General features: G+C 48.3%; 1 protein-coding gene across 2 annotated transcripts in view; it reads left to right on the top strand.

Moving 5' to 3' along the window:
- Positions 1-22,294, top strand: part of GGT5 (gamma-glutamyltransferase 5) — a 39,409-nt gene that overhangs the window by 849 nt on the left and 16,266 nt on the right. Inside the window, exons 2-6 of one of the 2 annotated variants that reach the window (XM_080985161.1) lie at positions 10,528-10,658; positions 17,996-18,085; positions 19,244-19,439; positions 20,689-20,849; positions 21,735-21,881. In XM_080985161.1, the coding sequence (XP_080841287.1) occupies positions 10,528-10,658; positions 17,996-18,085; positions 19,244-19,439; positions 20,689-20,849; positions 21,735-21,881 (725 nt within the window). Of the gene's footprint in view, positions 1-10,527; positions 10,659-17,995; positions 18,086-19,240; positions 19,440-20,688; positions 20,850-21,734; positions 21,882-22,294 lie in introns of both variants that reach the window. The other variant, XM_080985160.1, reaches the window with a different exon arrangement.

Genomic DNA, 22,294 nt, shown 5'->3' with positions numbered 1-22,294 from the left:
CCTGCAATGCAGGAATTGCAACTAAAGGACCCGTGGCAGGTGGCCATCTAACCTCTACTTAACAATCTCCAATGGAGGAGAGAGTCCACAGCTACCTCCTGAAGAAGTTCCTCCTGCTGTTTATCGTCTCTTATTGTCAGAAAGTTCTTCCTTATGTTTAAGCCTGGATGGCTTTAGAGGAGGATTAGAATCATGGGTGCAGCCAGGATTTGTGGTTATTTTGGAGGGTGGGGCAGGACACTTACCTGCCCCTAGCAGATTCAGAAAGCAGTGTCTCAACAACAGTTCTTTTGTATTATTTTCTTTTGACCCAAGCACTCGGAAATATCTGCCAAAATCTTTCTACAGTTTTAGTTAAGTACTTTTATTTGTTGACTTGGTTTAGGGGAAGCCGCGCCCATGATTAGACAAATCCAGCGGTTCTCAACCTGTGCCCCCCCCCGATGTTGTTGGACTACAACTCCCATCATCCCTGAGCACTGGCCTCGCTAGCTAGGGGTGATGGGAGTTGTAGTTCAACAACATCTGGGAACCCACAGGTTGAGAAAGGCTAGGCAAATCCATGGAGGAGAGGGCTATTGACAACTACTAGCCAGGATGGCAATGCAGTGGCTGGCTCTATGGGTCAGAAGCAGCAATGATTCTGAATTCCAGCTGCTGGAAACCTCAGGAGGGGAGAAGGCTTTTTTTTTCAGAGTAATTTTTTATTGTTTTCTTTACATATTCTTTTCCAACAAACCATAATAAAACCATACATTCCCTTTGACTCTGCCAATTTAACCCCTTTCTATCTCGCACATCATTCTCATAATAATACTATTATACATTGGAGGTATTATGTCAATCCTGCTAGTGTCTTGACCTCTTTACAATTCTTCTTTAAATATTCAATAAATTTACTCCAATTATTTTGGTATCTTTGATCTTCCTGGTCCCGGATCCTCCCTGACAATTTGGCAAGTTCTGCATATTCTGTCAGCTTCACCTGCCACTCCTGGATAGTTGGTATGTCTTGTATTTTCCATCTTTGGGCCAGGAGGGTTCTTGCGGCAGTCGTAGCATACATAAACAGCTTTTGGTCTCGCATTTTAATTTCTGTTCCTATTAAGCCTAATAGACACGCTTCCGGTCTTTTGGGGAAGGTATACCTAAATATTTTTTTGAGTTCATTATAAATTGATTCCCAAAATTTGTTAACCTTGTCACAGGTCCACCACATATGAAAATAATCCCCGTCTACCTTTTTACATTTCCAACATTTTCTTTCTTTTTTTCTATACATTTTAGCTAATTTTACTGGCGTCAAGTGCCATCTATACATCATTTTTAGTAGGTTTTCCTTTAAAGCCATACAACCTGTAAATCTCAAACCCAAGAGGGGAGAAGGCTTTTGTGCTCGAATCCTGTTTGAGGGTTCCCTCCTGCCCCCCTTCGGGCCTCTGTTTGACCACCGTGAGAACAGGATGCTGGGCTAGATGGACCATTGGCCTGATCCAGCGGGCTCGTCTGGTATTCTTTTATGTTCTTAAACTAAGAAGGCTGTTTGGGTAGGGATCTGCTAAAAAATCACCCTTGCCCTGCAAAAATTGGGGCTAGCCCCAATCATTTTGCAGCCTGAAGAGGTGCACACCTCCCCAATTCCATGGATAGAAACCACCAGCCCGACTGTTGCTGTTGTTGTTTAAACACCGTGTTTTTCACTACATAAGACGCACCTGACCATAAGACGCACCTAGTTTTTAGAGGAGGAAAACAAGAAAAAAAAATATTCTGAACAAAACAGTGGATGTATGATTTTTGTGGTTCGTGCTGTGGCCACAGACATGCTATGTGACCTGATGGTGAATTTGGGGTGACCCAATGCAAAAATCCTGAGGATCCATGTGGATCTGTGCTTTGTAACCACGTTTTTGCGCCGTTGCGGCCCCACGAAACAGTGGATGCGTGTGTGTTTTTGGTGCAGGCTGTAGCCATGGACATGCTATGTGATCTGATGGTGAGTTTGGGGTGACCCAGTGCAAAACTCCTGAGGATCCATGTGCTTTTACCTCCCCCCTCCCAGGCAGCCTCCTTTATCACTAGCATCCCTTATCTCCCTCCTGATCGCTTGCCGATCAGCTGCTCAGCGGCTTCGTTTCAACACCCCCTTCCCTCTTTCTAAAAAGAAAAAAAAAGCACAATCTGCTTTTCGCCCCTGGGCAATTCGGCTCCAGGGACCACACATTCGCTCCAGACTTTCCTCTTACTTTTTAGGAGGAAAAAAGTGCAACTTATGGAGCGAAAAATACGGTAATTTTTATTAAAGATTTTCTTCAGAAGTTCGTGCATTGTTTCCTTTTTTTCAGGTTGTAGACTCTTTTTTATATATTTTTTGTTGTAAATTTATTTTCAACATCTTCCTCCAAGGAGCTGAAGGTGGCACACGTAGTTCCCCCTCTCCTCATTTAATCCCCACAACAACCCTGTGAGGTAGTCTAGGCAGAGAGAAGGCAGTGACTGGTCCAAGGTCAGCCAGTGAGCTTCACATGGCTGAGTGGGAGATTTGAACCCTGGTCTCCCAGGTCTTAATTTAACCTAACCTAACCACTGCACCACACTGGCTGTTGAGTTTCAGGCCTAATCCTGGTGACAGGAAGGCATCCTCTTCCAGCCCAAGGGAAGCAGGAAATGCCCATAAAAACCTGTGATAAAATAAGAATGCAGTGGTACCTCGGAAGTCGAACAGAATCCGTTCCCGAAGTCTGTTCGACTTCCGAAATGTTCGGAAACCAAGGAGCGGCTTCCAATTGGCTGCAGGAAGATCCTGCAGCCAATCAGAAGCTGTGAAAGCACTGTTGGACGTTCGGGTTCCAAAGAACATTTGCAAACTGGAACACTCACTTCCAGGTTTGCGGCTTGCAAGGTCTTCGGGATCCAAGGTATGACTGTAATTCTGCTTTCCCTAGTGCTTCTATTATTGGATAGCTTTAGCATACTCAGGAATCCAAAGTTTTGTGTCTCTTTTGTAGGAAATATATAGTTTTTGTGCATTCTGCAATTTCCATTTCTTTAATAATTTTTAAAATAAGTTTTTATTGTTAAAATAATTCATCATTAATACACATATATTACAAATATACAAACATACATTTCATACAATCCTTAAAAGTGTTCAAACATACTTACACTCAATCCCACAAATAATTCCTTTTCCCATCACCATCCACCACTCCTCACCCCACCTTTGTGTTAACTTCCAGTCTACTCAATTGTAGTTTCTTTCCACTACTATTATTTTCTTTCACACACCTTTAACCTAATTTCATACTTCTTTTTCTATTACACATTGTTATCCATCTTATTTAGTATTTCAGTATTTGAAGTGGAACTTGTTTATTCTAATAGGAGTTCTGATTTTTTGATATGGTTTTGCAAGTATCTTTTAAACACCTTCCAGTCCCTATCTATTGGAAGGATCTCAAATGAGAAGATAGATAGGGACTGCAGTTTTCATTTTTAACTGTACTGCTACCCCTTCTGCTGCCTTTCTCCGTCTAATTATAGGGCTGCCCAGACACCATTCATAATATTCCTCTGCAACTGAAATGTGTGAAATGTCAGGTTTCTCTATCTCCATACACAAACTTTTACCTACACTTGCCCTAGATCAGCCTTCCAGATGTTTGGGACTACAACTCCCATCAGCCCTAGCTAGCACTCAGAGCTGATGGGAGTTGGAGTCTAAAAGATCGGGAGGGCACCAGGTTGGGGAAGACTGCACTATACAAGACACAAGACCATTCTCCACGCAGGGGCTCATGGAGACCTCAGTGGGGTAAGGGAACCCTGGACACAGACACAATCTGAATTAAGCAACCCAGAAAGTAAGAGGGAAATAGAAGAGAGGGTTGACTCTGGCAAATTCGGGCCCTTGGAGCATATGACAGTCACCCCTGGAGCCCCAAGCAAGCATGGAGGGAAGGGGACTTTTAACGGGGTTCAGGGATCCTGGCCCAGGCCACCAAGCCATTACTTTGTGGGGCGGGGGAGGCAAAATTGTGTCGTGAATGAGAATGTTTATGCAGACTGTGGACTCAGCTGAAGGTAAAGGTAAAGGGACCCCTGACCATTAGGTCCAGTTGTGGCTGACTCTGGGGTTGCGGCGCTCATCTCGCTTAATTGGCCGAGGGAGCCGGCGTACAGCTTCCGTGGCCAGCAGGACTAAGCCGCTTCTGGCGAACTAGAGCAGCGCTCGGAAATGGCGTTTACCTTCCCGTCGGAGTGGTACCTATTTAGCTACTTGCACTTTGATGTGCTTTCGAACTGCTAGGTTGGCAGGAGCAGAGACTGAGTAACGGGAGCTCACCCTGTTGCGGGGATTCGAACCGCCAACCTTCTGATCGGCAAGTCCTAGCTCTGGTTTAACCCACAGCACCACCCACGTCCCGTGGACTCAGCTATACAGCTGCAAATAAAACGCTTTAAAGGTAAAGTGCAATATACAAATGCAACACTAGATGGTGACAGTGAGCTACACTAAATCCAATGTATTTTTCAAAACTTTTTTTTTTTAAAAAAAGAAACATTTTCACAACGTTTTTTTATATGCGTGTAGATTCCACCTGTGTGTCAATGGGGTGCCAAATCAGAAGCTGCTGGATGTTAGAAGCAGCAGGCAGAAAGAAGTGAGATGGGGGGTTGTTGGCCCAGACATGTCTCTGGGAAGGTGGGTCTATGAACCACCACTGCCCCCCACCTGATCTTCTCTTGTTTCCAGGGGGAGTTGACAGCCTTCCACTATACTCCAACCATTGCATCTCACAGGTATAGTTCTCTGAAGGGGAAATCCCCAGGAAGTTATTGCTTCCCTCCCACACCCCTAGTGCTCAGAACAGCTCTCTTTCCCCCCTTTCCTGGTACCCCCCTCTTCCTCCGAGGAACCCCTTATGAGACACAGAGCATATTCCTACCTGCTTTAGCTGGGATTCCTGCACTGCATCTAGTTGCATTAGATGGCCCTTTGGGTCCCTTCCAGCCCTGCAGTTCTATGATTCCCCCACCTGTGGGGTAGAGGAATGAATGGTGCTGTTATAACACCAAGGTTGCAGGTTCGATTCCTATATGGGACAAGCTGCATATTCCTGTATTGTAAGGGGTTGGATTTGATGATCCTCAGAGTCCCTTGCAACTCTAGAATTCTATGATCTATGACCACCGTTTGAAACTGGCACTTCTCCAGATTTTGCAGCGCAAGCAACGTGCACGAGAAAGATTAGATAAAGCTTGCGTTTTAAAAATAGATATGTTAGTTAAAAACAGCTTGCAAAAAAAGAGTTACGTACTAGGAGAACATCTCTTACGAGGACATGTAAGTCAGGAGAACTGCACACCAAAATGGTGCTGAGTTTTGTGATAGGAATTTTGAGGTCTTAGATATATGTTAAATGTTCATAAGTGTATCAACGAAGCACGTACATAAATCAGCACAGGAAGACCGACCCGGAACCATTTTTTATTCCCAAACTGTCCCAAACTGACCAAATGTTTTCTCTGCAAGGTCAACGGAAAATGGAAAAGCCTCCCCATTGTCTTTTCCTTCACAAATCCTGTCTTAAGGGTATGTCTTTGTTTGAATAGGGTGAGCCTGTGACCTGACTCAGGAACTAAGTATTTATCATTACTAAGTATTTATCATTACAAAAGACTGGCCAGGCTCCCAAGGGTATCCAATAAAGTAACCTGCCAGACAGGAGAAAAACAACATTCAAATTTCTGTTTTAGACCGCCTTTTCTGTGATGTAGATATGATGTATCTGGGGTGGTGGTCTTGAGCTACACCCCTTCTGTGATGTATGTTTGATGTATGTGGGGGTTGTCTTGATCTACAGGGTGGCAATTTCAAAAGTCTATATAAGGCCTTGCGCACCATTGTTCTGGGTTCCTCCTGTCTCCTGAGTCTGTTGAGGGGGGACCCTGTTGCAACAGATCAATAAAGATCAGGCTTACTAGCTGCTTTGCTTCTCAATATTCTCTGGTTGGTCTCTGTTATTTTCTCCTACCAATAGGGAACCTAGGTAAGGACTCTATATGGGCTCTTGGATACCCCCATAAGGGAAAAGGGCAATTTTTGTTTACAACAGTTTCTTTAAAATGGTAATAAAAAAGAATGCAAAATGCCATGGAAATGTGGAGAGCTGAATTTAAGACTGGGAAAAATGAGAAAGGGCAGATTTGCCTCCCCCGTCCCTCCCTCCAATGGGTGGATTACATCCTGGAGTCTCCTTCACAAACCTCCAAGGAAGGTGATCCAACTCTGGATTGGAAAGCCAACATTCCATTGGCCAATCGATCACCCGATGAGAAGGCATTTCCCTCTCAGATATCTAATAAAGGCATTTTCCATCCCAGCCAGCCAGCGAATCCCTCTGCCTTATCTCCTCCTTCAAAGCCATAGAGGCCTTTATCTCCCTCCTTTCTCAAATATTTGCAGATCTTGGCATTCCCCTCTAATCTTAGGACCTTCCATCCTCTCGGCTTTTCTTGCTATCCTCCCAGTTCTCCTCCGTTTGTCCAAACACTGTTATGGTTTTCTTCACAGGGCGGAGGGTCAAAGTATTCGTCTGTGGAAGCACAGGACATGTGTGGTTAAGAGCACGTGATTCTTATGTATGCAGTGCATATAGATAAGGTATGGAACTTGCTCCATACCTATCTGTGAAGGTCTCCAACGTGTATGGCTTGAAAAGAGAATGAGACAAATGCTTGAAGGAGAGGGCTATCCATTGCTGCTAGTCAGAATGGCTGTGCTCTGGTTCTATGACTGGAGACAGCAAGGCTTCTGAAAACCACTGGGGATGGGGTGGTACTAGGCTCCTGCTTGTAGGTTTTCCCATTGGGGCATCTGGTTGGCCACTGTGAGGACAGAGACTCAGCTACACTCGGTCAGTTATATCGTTGCAACTCCGTTGTAAAGACACGACACCAGATGGCGCTGTAGAGCACAAAGATTGTCTATGCGATTTTACATAGGGTTCCCCCCTTTTGTTATAATAATCCCCTATTTATCTACTTGGGACACAGGTGGCGCTGTGGGTTAAACCACAGAACCTAGAACTTGCCGATCAGAAGGTCAGCGATTCGAATCCCCAAGACGGGGTGAGCTCCCGTTGCTCGGTCCCAGCTCCCGCAAACCTAGCAGTTCAAAAGCACGTCAAAGTACAAGTAGATAAATAGGTACCGCTCCAGCGGGAAGGTAAACGGCGTTTCCGTGCGCTGCTCTGGTTCGCCAGAAGCGGCTTAGTCATGCTGGACACATGACCCGGAAGCTGTATGCCGGCTCCCTTGGCCAATAAAGCGAGATGAGCGCTGCAACCCCAGAGTCGGTCATGACTGGACCTAATGGTCAGGGGTCCCTTTACCTTATTTATCTACTTGCACTGGTGTGCTTTCAAACTGCTAGGTTGGCAGGAGCTGGGATAGAGCAATGGGAGCTCACCCATTGCAGGGATTTGAATCACTGACCTTCCGATCAGCAAGCCCAAGAGGCTCAGTGGTTTAGACCACAACGCCACCTGCTCCCTATAATAGGCTGCAAACACAAAGGGAAATGAACAGATAATGGCAAAGGGAACCTTCTCTTTAAAAAGTGGCTTTGAAACAACAAATGGAGGAAAGGCGTTTTGCAGAGATAAAAGCTGCAAACAAAAACTGGAAGCTGTTTGATGGAAAGGCCCTCCCTGATCCCTCCTAGTGATTAAGAAAACCACATGTAGTCCTTGAGACAGTTCTGCTGCTGCTGCTGTTGTTGAATTTATACCCCACCTTCCTGCTAAAGTACAAAAGGTGGTTTATACAAAACTAGCACCATTTTAAAAGAACACAAAAAATTAACCCCAAAAGGAAAAAAAATAAACATTAAAAACCAACAGCACTTTAGAAACAAGCAAGCTGAAGTTTTAAAAGCAGGTGACACAATAGACCCTGGGATTTCTTTTGTAAAAGCTTCCTTAAAAATAACAACAACACAGTAGTGCCTTTTGGGAATTATAGGGGTAGAACTACCTAAACAGTACAGAGATTTATTCATGTATGCGACTAAAGCGGCAGGAATGTTATTTGCCCCAGAATGGAAAGAAGAAGAAGTCCCGACGAAAGAAGAATGGAGACAAAAACTTATGGACTATGCAGAAATGGCTAAACTTGCTGGAAAAATAAGAAATCAAGATAACAAACTTTTAATAAAAGAAAGGAAATGGTTTATTGAATATTTACAAATAAGCTGTAAAAAGATAAGAACGTTGGCAGGATTATTGTAATAACCTGCAGTTTCATAAGTGTATACAATTAAAGTACAGTGGTACCTCTACTTATGAGCACCTCTGGTTACGTATCCTTTGGGATACGCATGTGGCAAACCCGGAAGTATTTTTCCGGGTTTCGCCCCGCGAGCATGTGCAGAAGCGCTCTACCGTGCAGCAAGTATGCGCAGAACAGGCCCGTCCGCAACCGGAGGTACCACTGTAGATGAATATAAGAGTAAGTTAAGTTAATTTAGAATATGCAGAAAATGATATAAAATAAATTTAAGGAACTGCAGAAAGAGGAGGAAGGAAGTCGAGTTTTGAAATGTTGACTGTAAAACTATTGAAATGTATATAACTGAAAATCAAAAATCAAAAATTAAAAAACAACAACACAGTTAGGCCTGTATTAAGAACCACAGTGGCCACTTCTGAAACCTTAAAAGCAGACAGCCCACCTGGAGATTTCAGTCTAGCTGAACCAGCAGACAATTGAGCTCCCCATCCTATGGATGATGTATATGTATCTATAAAGCTTTTGTCTTCATCACAAGCAAATGAAAGGCATCTATAGAGGAGAGGCATTTAGCAGTTGGCAGTATCTGTTTCCAAAGAACATCCATCTTGGAGTTGTGTTGGACAGCTCAATGAAGGGAGAAGGGGGAATTCCACGCTAAGGGACTGAAACTAAAACTGCCAGTACCATAAAGCCCTAATTCAAAACTATGGTGCAGCTGGAATAGTGCCTGCAGTCCTGGTGAAATTGCTTCACAGAATAGATGGAAGAGTTGGAAAAGGTTCAGAAAAGGGCAAGGAAACTCCCACGTGAAGAAAAGTTGCGACATTTGGGACTTTTCAGTTTGGAGGAAAGGCAACATGTCAGAGGTGACATGTCAAAGGTGTGCAAAAATTATTCATTATTTCTTTATAGTTGATCCTTCCTCCCAAAGGAGCCTGTTTTTTTCCATGGTGTGGGAAACACATCCCTTTCACAAATTAACATGTGGGGGGGGGGGGACATTCAGACCATATTCCCAATTTTTTAAACAAGATTTTTGGACTTTTCAGGGGAGTCATTTGTGGGGGTGGGAGGGACTGATTTGCTCTTGGTCTGTTTTAATTGTCTCCAGTGTGTGTTCAGGGTTATTGGGGGGCATTCTGATCATCTTCAGTTTTTCTTCTGTGAAATGGGTATTTTGTGGCACCCATGACTGTTTCCAAATGTACTCCGGGACCTCAAAATAGTTGGTGGAGCTCTTGTTCCTTCCTGGTTTTACTGTGCCCCCCCGCCCCCCGGCCGCCAATCTCTTCTTTGCCCACTTTTTAAAATGAGAGCCATTCCCACCCCGATTCTTTAGAAGTGGCCGCCGAGACCATATAACACTGGTCCTGAAAGACCTACATTGGCTCCCAGTGCGTTTCCGAGCACAATTCAAAATGTTGGTGCTGACCTTTAAAGCCCTAAACAGCCTCGGTCCTGTATACCTGAAGGAGCGTCTCCACCCCCATCGTTTAGCCCGGACACTGAGGTCCAGCTCCAAGGATCTCCTGACAGTTCCCCCACTGTGAGAAGTGAGGTTACAGGGAACCAGGCAGAGGGCCTTCTCGGTAGTGGCACCTGCCCTGTGGAACTCCCTCCCACCAGATGTCAAGGAAATAAACAACTATCTGACTTTTAGAAGACACCTGAAGGCAACCCTATATCGGGAATTTTTAAAAAAATAATATTTTTTATTTGGTTTTACAAGCGTAAAGTTATAACAATACCAAAGGAATGTCCACACTTTGAGATTTCTCTGAATCTCCCGACTTCCCCCAATCCCCTCCTTGGGTCTCATTGCGGACGTTTTCAACTGCATATTATTTCGTGATCCACATTTTGTATCTGTCCGTAGTGATTGTTACATTACAAGTGTTCTTAAGGTCCTGCTAATATTTTCATCTGCTTACAGTGGTCTCCTAAATATATTATAATTCCACCCCCTCATCCTTTCTTAAAAGTTTTTGTCTTTTTGGTTCCTGAGTTTTCCGGTCAGTTTAGCCATTGTATCAGGAATTTTTTTATGTTTAATGTTTTACAATTTTTTATGTGTTGTAAGCTGCCCAGAGTGGCTGGGGAAACCCAGCCAGACAGGCGGGTTATAAATAAAATAATAATAATAATAATAATAATAATAATAATAATAATAATAATAATAAATTATTATTTTGTGACTTTTGAATGCCCCCTCCTCTTTCTTCTGAACAGGGATATCTTGAAGCAGGGAGGCTCAGCTGTTGACGCTACCATCGCTGCCTTGATCTGTACCGCTGTCCTGAACCCGCAAAGCATGGGCCTCGGTGGAGGTGTAATCTTCACCATCTATAACGCATCCACAGGTAGGCACAGCCAGTGCACATTACCGCACCAAGTCTATTTCTCCATGAAGGATTAATTGGTGGAGGCATCCGAGGGTGTGGCAAAAGCGGCCCCTTTGGATCTTCGATTTCCAAACCAGCGCCGAACAGGGTTGTTGTTGTTGTTTAGTCGTTTAGTTGTGTCCGACTCTTCATGACCCCCTGGACCAGAGCACGCCAGGCACTCCTGTCTTCCACTGCCTCCCGCAGTTTGGTCAGACTTAGGCTGGTAGCCTCGAGAACACTGTCCAACCATCTCGTCCTCTGTCATCCCCTTCTCCTTGTGCCCTCCATCTTTCCCAACATCAGGGTCTTTTCTAGGGAGTCTTCTCTTCTCATGAGGTGGCCAAAGTATTGGAGCCTCAGCTTCAGGATCTGTCCTTCCAGTGAGCACTCAGGGCTGATTTCCTTCAGAATGGAGAGGTTTGATCTTCTTGCAGTCCATAGGACTCTCAAGAGTCTCTTCCAGCACCATAATTCAAAAGCATCAATTCTTCGGCAATCAGCCTTCTTTATGGTCCAGCTCTCACTTCCATACATCACTACTGGGAAAACCATAGCTTTAACTATGCGGACCTTTGTTGGCAAGGTGATGTCTCTGCTTTTTAAGATGCTGTCTAGGTTTGTCATTGCTTTTTCTCCCAAGAATTTCGTGGCTGTTGTCACCATCTGCAGTGATCATGGAGCCCAAGAAAGTAAAATCTCTCACTGCTTCCATTTCTTCCCCTTCTATTTGCCAGGAGGTGATGGGCCCAGTGGCCATGATCTTTGTTTTTTTGATGTTGAGCTTCAGACCATATTTTGCGCTCTCCTCTTTCACCCTCATTAAAAGGTTCTTTAATTCCTCCTCACTTTCTGCCATCAAGGTTGTGTCATCTGCATATCTGAGGTTGTTGATATTTCTTTCGGCAATCTTAATTCTGGTTTGGGAGTCATCCAGCCCAGCCAAACAGGGTCCCCTCCCCCTATCCTGCTTTTCAAATCAGCAAGAAGCTTTGAGGCAAGCTGCATTTGCTTTATGCGCTGGAGAGATCATGGGGCAAGTCATTGCAGCACAGGGGAAGGTGGCACCGTTGCTGGTGATCATCACAATCTCCCTCTGACACGCGCACATGGCAGTGCTGAATGTTAAGTCGTGGGTTGACATAGCAGCCGGCACAGCGATTTCTTCAAGTAGCTCTTTATTATGGTAAGCTGGAATAGAACTAACTGCGAACAGCTCAGCCGGCCTGTATTTATAGGCAGCCGGCTGTCAACATTGTAACCACAACAGCCCAGAGTTCCCGCCTAAAATAACTGCCGTGGACCTGAGTGAAAACTAGCTACAGACCTGAGTGAAAACTATATACAGTATCCCCCTGTTGGCCCAGGGTGAAGCTACACTACATAACACCCCTCCCCACCGAGATAAGGCGTTAGTTACAATCGTAATGGTTTCCTTATATACAGCACTACGCGTAATGGTTCAATTAAGCACAAAAGCATATCGGTTACATTTCCCATACTTAGACCAACAGTGATACCTGTCCAACAACATAGTCCTTTAAATAAGTTGGGCGCTTGGAAACTCTGCCAGACCGCCGGGGACTGGTAGCCAAGTCCGGAGGGCCACACAGTTCTCGCTGAGGCTGTGGTGCGACCCTAGGTGGCGTTGGAACCAACTCCCCTGGATCCGCTGCTGTGGGTGGAGCCTCCGCAAGTGGAGTGGTCTGAGTCTGTTCTGAAACGGCTTGGTTCGGCTCCACGCTGGCAGTTTGTGAGGGAGGTGTAGGTGGGGCCTCACCATCTGTACGTGTCTCTTCTGGAGCCGCAAGCGCAGTTGGGGGCACCTCGGTAGTGTCCAAGTCCCCAACCCTGCGCCTAAGCTGGTCTATGTGCCGTCGCCACAAGCGTCCGTCTTCGAGTGCCACCTGGTACGAGCGAGGTCCAGTGACTCCCACTACTGTGGCTGGCACCCAAGGGATGTCCCCCACATAGTTCCGGGCAAAGACCTGGTTTCCTGGGACAAATGACCGTGGTGCGTTGGCACAGCCTGGGGGTTCAGCCACGGCAAAGTCTGGGTGTAGCCGGTCGAGCGGTGACCTGAGGCGGCGGCCCATAAGCAGTTCAGCAGGACTCCTCCCTGTGGCCGCATGAGGGGTGATGTGTTGCACGAACAAGTATTCGGCGACCCGCTCATGCCAGTCTCCCCGGTCCAGGCGCGCCAGTGCCTCTTTTGTCGAGCGCACCATTCTTTCCGCTTGCCCGTTGCTGGATGGATGAAAAGGTGCCGTTAGGGCATGGCGGATGCCCAGTCCCAAAAGATACCGCTCAAACGTGCCTGACGTGAACTGCGGTCCGTTGTCAGAGACAAGGACATCAGGACACCCATGCGTTGCAAACAGGCCTCGCAGCACCCGGATGACAGCTTCGGTAGTGGTGGAGGGCATCAGGGCGACCTCCAGCCATTTGGAATAGGCGTCCACCACTACCATAAAGGTCCGGCCGTGAAAGGGGCCAGCCAGATCGATGTGCACCCTCGACCAGGGTGTCTTTGGCGTCTCCCAGGTGTGTCCCTTAGCTGCCGGTGGTGCAGGCCTCGACTCCTGGCACGCTTGACAGGCGGACACCCAGGCAGTGATGGCATCGTCCATATTAGGCCACCAGACGTAACACCGAGCCAACGCCTTCATTTTGACAATTCCCGGGTGGCCAACGTGCAGAGCCTCCAGGACGCGCTGACGGAGTCCCTGGGGAATCACGACGCGGTCTCCCCACAGCAGGCAGCCACGATGAGCTGAGAGTTCATGTTGTCTGGTTGCGAAGGGCTGGAACTCCGATGCAAAAGGCCCTTGTGGCCACCCCCTCCACACCCAGTTGAGCACCCGGCTGATGGTGCGATCCTGGGCAGATGCGGAGGCCACAGTGGCAGCCGATACAGGCGCTGCCGGAAGATCCTCAATCAGAAGGAGCGATGAAGCTGGAGCCGGGTCTTCCACAAATGCTGGAAGAGGGCAACGGCTGAGGGCGTCGGCATGGCCCATCGATTTCCCCGGGCGATGGATGAGCCGGTAGTGGTAGGCAGCCAGGAAAACAGTCCATCGCAGCATGCGTGGTGAGAGGACCGGTGGAGTTGGACGATCACCGGCGAGGAGGCCCAGGAGTGGCTTGTGGTCAGTGATGAGGTCAAAAGTCCTGCCATAGAGGTATTCATGGAACCTCTTCACTCCAGCCACAAGTGCCAATGCCTCCTTGTCGAGCTGGCTGTAATTCCGTTCCGTCGGAGATAGTGTCCTGGAAAAGTAGGCGAGCGGTGCTTCTCTTCCATCTGGAAAACGGTGACTAAGGACAGCACCGATGCCAAAAGGTGAGGCGTCGCAGGCAAGGACCAGCGGCCTGGATTCACTGTACTGTACCAGCACACTGTCTGAAGAAAGGAGAGCCTTGACCGCGTTGAAGGCCGCCGTCTCCCGATGACCCCAGGCCCAAGGCGTCTTAGTGCTAAGGAGTCGGTGAAGAGGCTCAGCCACTGTGGCTTTGTGGGGCAGGAACATGTTATAAAAGTTCAGCAGCCCCAGGAATGCCTGCAACTCCGTTTTGTTCTTTGGGGTGGGGGCCTGCTGGATAGCGCGGATCTTGGATGTGGTTGGATGAAGACCGGAGGCATCGATAAGATAGCCCAGGAACTCTACCTGTGGAACGGCGATCTGGCACTTCTCCCTCTTTACCTTGAGCCCGGCCTCCTGGAACCTGGTCAGCACGGCACGGAGGCGCTCGAACAGCTGCTGGTGTGAGTCTGCAGACACCAAGACGTCATCAAAATATGGTACCACGCCCGGAAGCCCTTGCAGGAGACGCTCCATAAGGCTTTGGAAGATGCCAGGAGCCACACTCACCCCGAACTGCAACCGGCGGCAACGGAAAGCCCCCCGGTGGGTGACGATCGTCTGGGCTTCAGCAGTGGCATCATCGACTGGCAGTTGTTGATAGGCTTGGGCAAGGTCCAGCTTAGCGAAGACCTTACCCTCACCCAGGGAATGCAGCAGGTGTTGGACAACAGGAACCGGATAAGCGTGCTGCTGAAGTGCCTTGTTGATCGTGCACTTGTAGTCAGCGCAGATTCTCACCGACCCATCTGGCTTGACAGGCGTGACGATGGGGGTTTCCCACTTTGCGTGGTCAACCGGCTCCAAAACTCCTTGGGCGATCAGTTTGTCCAGTTGTTCATCCACCTTAGCCTTGAGAGCAAAGGGAACCCGGCGAGGCTTTAGCTTGATGGGGGCGACTTGTGGATCAAGGCTAAAGGAGATGGGCGTACCTGTATATTGGCCCAAGGTGCCGTCAAAAACCTCGGCAAAGTCTTTGACCAGACCCTCAGTCTCTGCGTTAGAGATGCAGTTGATGCCGGTGACTTCCAGGCCGAGGGCATCAAACCAGTCTAGCCCTAGGAGGCTTGGCCGCTGACCTTCGACCACCACCAACCGGAGCAGGCCCGAAAAATCCTTGAAGGCGATCCGGAACCGGCCAACGCCTACCACGGGAATGTCGTTTCCCTGGTAGTCTCTCAGGTGTACGCGGTGAGAGTCAAGTTGCCTTTTGGACACTCTGGGTACCAGTCTTTTGATGGTGCTCCATGACACGATGGACAGGGCAGACCCGGTGTCGATCTCCATGTCACATGGAGCTCCTTCAATGAGCACCGTGACGTTCAGCTTGCGTCGCGTAGGCGAGTCGGTTTGGCCAATCGTGGTTCCAGACGGGCAGCGGCAGTTGGTGAGAGCGAAACAACTTTCCTTGGCAGACTGGAGTGAAGACTTGGACTTGCGAGTCGATGAAGGGGGGGTGTCAGACGGAGCCGATCGGCAGACCTTAGCGATGTGGCCCCTTCTGGAACACTTCCTACAGATGGCGTCTCTGAATCGACACTTGGCACGGGAATGGTTGCCTCCGCAGCCAGCACATTCCGGTTGGCCCTTGGACTTCTGTTGGAACTTCCTGCGCTCCCGCTTTGTCTGGTGCACGTCATCGTCTTCACTGGAGGATGCCTCCTCACTGCTGTCCTCTTCATGATGCACCGGAACTGGCTCCCTAGCAAGACGCGGGCTGCTGGACTTGCGGATCTCCTGGGCAGAGCGTTCAGCAGCTTCTGAGGCCACAGCCTCCTCAATGGCTTTCTGTAGCGTGAGGTCTGGCTTGGCTAGGAGGCGCCGTTGCAGATGGATGTCCCGGACCCCGCAGACGATTCGATCCATCAGGGCATCGTCTAAGTCTCGGAACTCACAGTGCATTGCAGCCTGTCGCAGGGCGGTGGTGTAGTTGTTGATTGACTCCCCCTCTACCTGGTTCCGGTGGTAGAACGCATGGCGGGCAGCAATCTTGGACGGCTTTGGTGCGTAGTGGTTGCGGAGCTTCTCTTGGATCGTGTCCCATGGTGTTGCCTGGACTGCTTCAGGCGCAACCAACGCTCGGGCCGTCTCAAACACCTCAGGCCCACAGAGGCTGAGGAATAGGCCCCGCTTCCGATCCTTTGATACTGCTGTCAGCTCGTTGGCTTGGAGGTAGCAGTCGAACCGAGCGAGGTAGGAGTCCCATGATTCAGAGGCTGGCGCAAACGGCGGTAGAGGCACAAGTGAAGCCATGATTCCGATGCCGGCGTGAAGGGCGATGGATGGAACACAGTGCTCTAGCCAGAACAGTCAGCTCTGAATTGGTTCTGCCCAGTGATTTCGCTCAGTGATTTCGCTCTGTGATTCAGCTCAGTGATTCAGCTTAGTTCAGAGGCTGGCCGCATCTGGCTGTGCTCTGATGTCCATCCATCCCATCCTCGTCGCCAGTGTTAAGTCGTGGGTTGACATAGCAGCCGGCACAGCGATTTCTTCAAGTAGCTCTTTATTATGGTAAGCTGGAATAGAACTAACTGCGAACAGCTCAGCCGGCCTGTATTTATAGGCAGCCGGCTGTCAACATTGTAACCACAACAGCCCAGAGTTCCCGCCTAAAATAACTGCCGCGGACCTGAGTGAAAACTATCTACAGACCTGAGTGAAAACTATATACAGTATCCCCCTGTTGGCCCAGGGTGAAGCTACACTACATAACACTGAAGCTGCAGATAATGGCCCCTTCTCCAAATCTCTGAGCAAAACATGCTCCGAAACCCAACAAACCTCTCAGCTGTTGTGGGGCGGGGCAGCTAGGATGTCCCGTGAAGCATGGGTCCTATGAGGAATGGCCCCAATGGGAGCCCCAATGAAGGACAAGAAAGTTCTGGACTTTGGGTTTATTGGGTCAGAGGCCCTTGGCTCTGATACAGCCCCCAAGCCCACCAGTCTCACAACCTTCCCCCCCCCCGGGAAAACAGACTCAAGTTCCCCAAGGGATCAGAGTCTTAGCAAGTCCTTCCTGAGGAATTTTGTCTTTCTTCAGCCTAGGGTCTTCTCTAGTAACAGGTTATCAGTAGTGGCGCCCGCCCTGTGGAATGCCCTCCCATCAGATGTCAAGGAAATAAGCAACTACAGTGCTACCTCGGGTTACATACGCTTCAGGTTACAGACTCCGCTAACTCAGAAATAGTACCTCGGGTTAAGAACTTTGCTTCAGGATGAGAATAGAAATCGTGCGGTGGTGGCATGGCAGCAGCAGGAGGCCCCATTAGCTAAAGTGGTGCTTCAGGTTAAGAACAGTTTCAGGTTAAGAACGGACCTCCGGAATGAATTAAGTACTTAACCTGAGGTACCACTGTATCTGACTTTTAGAAGACGTATGAAGGCAGTCCTATATAGGGAGGCTTTTAATGGTTTTTTGTGTTTTAATACTTGTTGGAAACTGCCCAGAATGACTGGGGCAACCCAGTCAGATGGGCAGGATATAAATAAAACAACAACAGCAACAATTATTATTATTAATATTATTGTTATTAACACTTGCCTGGGTGCAGACAAGTCCGCTGCTGCGGTATTTGCCCTGTGTAAAGGCAGCAGGACTTTGCACTCTGTGTTGTAAGTTGATACCTTTTAAAAAATAAATCACTAAAACAGGCCATTCTCCTGTTTTTGACATCCTTCTTTGGTATCCCTGCACCAAACCAGTCACAAAGGCCCTCCTTCTAGTCTGCGGTTCAGAGCACCAGCCAGGCTTGAGACAGAATCCTGTCTGAAGCCCTGGAGAGCCATTGCTTCCGGTCAGTGCAGGCAGTACTGGGTTAGATGGACCAAAGGGTCTGACTCTGAATAAGGCAGCTTCCAACATAAATGAGACAGCCATGGGTGAAGCCAGTTTGCCTGAGGTCATTGGTCCCCTGTGAATCTTCACCTTGGCATTCTCCCCTTTGATTTCTCCAGGGAAAGTGGAGGTGCTCAATGCTCGTGAGAGGGCCCCGCAGAATATCTCTGGCAATTTGATGGCTGAGTGCAGTAAGAAGGGTTTTCCAGGTAAGAAGAGTCCTTGTATATAAAAAAGGCTGAGGGGAGGAGGGTTGTGAGGGAGGGGCAGCTCTCCCCACTGCTCACAGGCAACGACTGAGTCATTCCCTTGAAGAGGAGAAGGAACCCTTTAAGAGGAGAAGTGTTGAGGCCCCCACCCCATTTCTGGTCAATGGCCCTTGTGCCGCAAGACCACAAGGTCTCCTGACCAAGGGATAGCTCGGTTGGTAGAGCATGAGACTCTTAATCTCAAGGACATAGGTTTGAGCCCCACACTGGGCAAAAGATTCCTGCATTGCAGGGGGTTGGACTCGAAAAGGGGTCAGCAAACTTTTTCAGCAGGGGGCCGGTCCACTGTCCCTCAGACCTTGTGGGGGACCAGACTATATTTTGGGGAAAAAAATATGAATGAATTCCTGTGCCCCACAAATAACCCAGAGATGCATTTTAAATAAAAGCACACATTCTATTCATGTAAAAACACCAGGCAGGCCCCACAAATAACCCAGAGATCCATTTTAAATAAAAGCACACATTCTATTCATGTAAAAACACTCTGATTCCAGGACTCGTCCGTGGGGCGGATTTAGAAGGCAATTGGGCCGGATCCGGCCCCCGGGCCTTAGTTTGCCTACTCATGACCTACGCAATATTCAGGGACCGGTCCACTGTCCCTCAGACCTTGTGGGGGGCCGGACTATATTTTTTGGGGGAAAGAAAAGAACAAATTCCCATGCCCCACAAATAACCCAGAGATGCATTTTAAATAAAAACACACATTCTACTCATGTAAAAACATGCTGATTTCCCGGACTGTCCGCAGGCTGGATTTAAAAGGCGATTGGGCCGTATCCAGGCCTCAGGCCTTGATTTGCCTACCCATGGCTAGATGATGCTTAGGGTCCCTTCCAGTTCTACAGTTCTATGATTCTATGATGCCAAGCTGTCATCAGCAAGCATAAGGACTAAGTCCTCCTGCTCTGAAGCACAACTGAGATCCCCAGGTTTTCCTTACAGGCTGGCAAGGAGTTGAGCCACAGTCTTATTTGGAGCCAGAGAATTGTCCCAGAGCTCCCATTTGGTAACTGCAGTGAGGAGGAAGGCGCCTAGAAATGGAACCTTTGTGGGGAAGCTGTAAAATGACGCATCTGGTTTGCTTCAAAGTAGGGTCTCAGTGGATCGCTGTCCCTGGGGAACTGCGTGGTTATGAAGAAGCCCACAGACGGTATGGCAAATTGCCCTGGAAGACCCTGTTTGAGCCCACCATCAAGATCCTCGACCCTGGAATCCGGATCCCCGAGGTGCTGGGTCGGTTTCTCAGCCACCCCTTCATACAGCCGTATCTGAACAAAACGGCCTTAAGGTACAAGAAACCTGCACAAAGTCAGATCACACCTGTGGGATAGAAATGCGTAAGATCGAACCCATCTAGTCCAGCATTCTGTTCTTACAGTGGGCAGCCAGATGCCTCTGGGAAGCCCCTTCCCCCACCAGGAGCCAGCCCTCTCCCCCTGGATCCTTGGTTTCAGAACTGTTGGCAAATGGGGACAATGAGAGTCTCTTGCTGGCAAAGTCTTCAGCACAAAGGACAGCAGCCCTGGGCTCCATACTATCCCTGCTGTAAGGGCTTTTCTCACTGGGGTCCTTGATTCCAAAAGGAGGGGAGGAGGTCAAAGGGCACAGCAGCCCAAAGCTTCTTTGGTGGCTCCCAGTGGGAAGAAGGCCCCGGAAGAGCCCTTGGCCAAGGTTTTGGGCGTTGTGGAGGGCAGGCAGTGGGGGAAGCCAATGCTGAGGGTGACTCTAGCAGCCTCTGTGCCCTTTGAAACACACATCATGTTAGACCAGGAAGTGGATCTCTCTCTCTCTCTCTCTCTCTCTCTCTCTCTCTCTTACACACACACACACACAGAGAGAGAGAGAGAGAGAGAGAGAGAGCACCAAAAGTTAGTCCTAGTGTCCTGCTGAACTGAATATGCAAGTTGCATTGAGACTGACAATCAGCATGGATACCCTTGCAGTGTAAGGTAAAGGTAAAGGGACCAGTCATGACCGACTCTGGGGTTGCGGTGCTCATCTCACTTTATTGGCTGAGGGAGCCAGCGTACAGCTTCTGGGTCATGTGTCCAGCATGACTAAGCCGCTTCTGGCGAACCAGAGCAGCACACGGAAACACCGTTTACCTTCCCGCTGGAGTGGTACCTATTTATCTACTTGCACTTTGACGTGCTTTCGAACTGCTAGGTTGGCAGGAGTTGGGATCGAGCAACGGGAGCTCACCCCGTCGTGGGGATTCAAACCGCCAACCTTCTGATCAGCAAGTCCTAGGCTCTGTGGTTTAACCCACAGTGCCACCCGCATCCTTAGGACCCCTGCAGTGTAGAACAGTACAAATGTGGCCTTTGAGATGGTGGTCAGGAAATCGTCAGAGCAAGAAAGCTAAATTGGAAGTTAAATCGCTCCAGGCTTAAGGCTTTGGGGAAGGGCTATGGAGCCCCCCCTTTTTTGCCTTCCTTCACAGCTGGTTATATTTGGGTCTTAGGAGCCATTCCTGCTGCAGCCTCTGCTCTTAGAATCCAGGGTCAGGAACTGATGGCGGTCACTCTCTCTTTCAGAAAACTCTTTTACAACAAGCAGGGGGCTGCCCTGGGAGCTGGAGACCTCCTTCGATGGCCAGCCCTGGTGGAGACCCTGAGGGCTGTGGCAGAAAAAGGAGCCAATGAGTTTTATCGGGGAACCACAGCAGAGAAGTTGGTGCAGGACATAATGAAAGAAGGTGACCAGTCTTTTTTTAAAATTATTGTTGTTGTCATTATTTTATTTATGATTTTCAGTTTTATACATTTCAATAATTTTATAATCATTTTAACATTTCAAAACTCGACCTCCTCCCCCCTCTTTCTGCGGTTCATTAAATTTATTTTTAAAATCTTCTGCGTATCCAAATTAACTTAATTTGCTCATTTATTCAACTACTTTAAATATATATATACTTTTATAAAACTGCAGGTTATTACAGTAATTCTGCCAATATTCTTATCTGTTTACAGTTTATTTGCAAATATTCAACAAACCATTTCTTCATTTGGGACCATGCTCGTTTTCCATTTGGGGGCTAACAGAACACGGGCCGCAGTGTTAGCATACATAAATAACCTTTACTTTTCTTTTTTTTGACACCTGGGAATTTCAGTCTGAATTATCCCCAACAGAAAGGACTCTGGTTTTTGCTTTCCTTTGTTTGCCCTGCTGAGAAGGGTGCAAGCAGATTTTCCAATACCTTGGAAAACATTACTGATTCTGCAGCAGCCTAATCAGAATTTGGCACCCCGTTCCCTTTTCCAGATCCGTCCCAGCCCTCGCTTTGCCGCCTCGCTCTTGCAAGTGACACTTGTAGGCTGTTTCCCCCTCCCCACTCCTTCCTTCCATTGTCCCCTTCCTCTCCTGGGATGGCAGCTGCCAGGGAAGGAGTCCCAGATCCCTTTGCTGTGTAAGCCTCCCCTCCCCGCTCCTTGAGAAGGAACCACATTCCCTCCTTAGCGTCAGGGGTCACTGAGACTTCCTGCAAGCAGTTCCTCTCATTTGCGCTCGAGATTTGAGCTATTTTCTGCCCCTGCTGCAGCTCAGATAAGGCCTGACACATCTTCCTCTTGTTTTCCAGGCAGCACCTTGTCCCTGAGAGACCTCAGGGATTACCGAGTAGAAGTGATGAGCCCTGTGAACATCTCCCTGGGTGAATACACTGTGTACTCTGCCCCGCGTCCTGCAGCGGGGCCCATTCTCCTATTTATCCTCAATGTCCTCAAAGGTAAATGAGGGGTCCATTTGGCTCACTGCATATCAGGAATGGGGAGATTCTGGCTCTGCGGTGCTGCTGTGTGGGTGGAGAAGGGGAGAGTGGCAGGGACCCCCCCCCCAAAAAAAAACACTGCAGACCAGGAGAAGAGGGCCACTTCCTTCAGTAGCTTCAATCTGATGCCCTTTCAACCTCCTTTAGCCTTGGGCAATGATCCATCAGTTATATTTTATCTGCACAATCTGAATTTCAGGAACCAAAATGCCTTTTCTGTGCAGCCTGAGCAGGAGCAGTGAATGACATTATATTTGCTCGTCGTAATTTGTCTTCACTTACCCCAACCCCCACGGCTGTGTGAAGAATCTACTTATGAATGGTCCGTGTCACCATTAAGAAAAAGAGGTCGGAATAAGCCAATAGATATG

Source organism: Podarcis pityusensis (genome assembly GCF_964106645.2).
Source record: "Podarcis pityusensis genome assembly, chromosome: 16".
In the NCBI taxonomy this organism is placed as follows: Eukaryota; Metazoa; Chordata; class Lepidosauria; order Squamata; family Lacertidae; genus Podarcis; species Podarcis pityusensis.
Note: the sequence above shows the minus strand (reverse complement) of the source record. Positions and strands in the feature narration are given on the sequence as shown.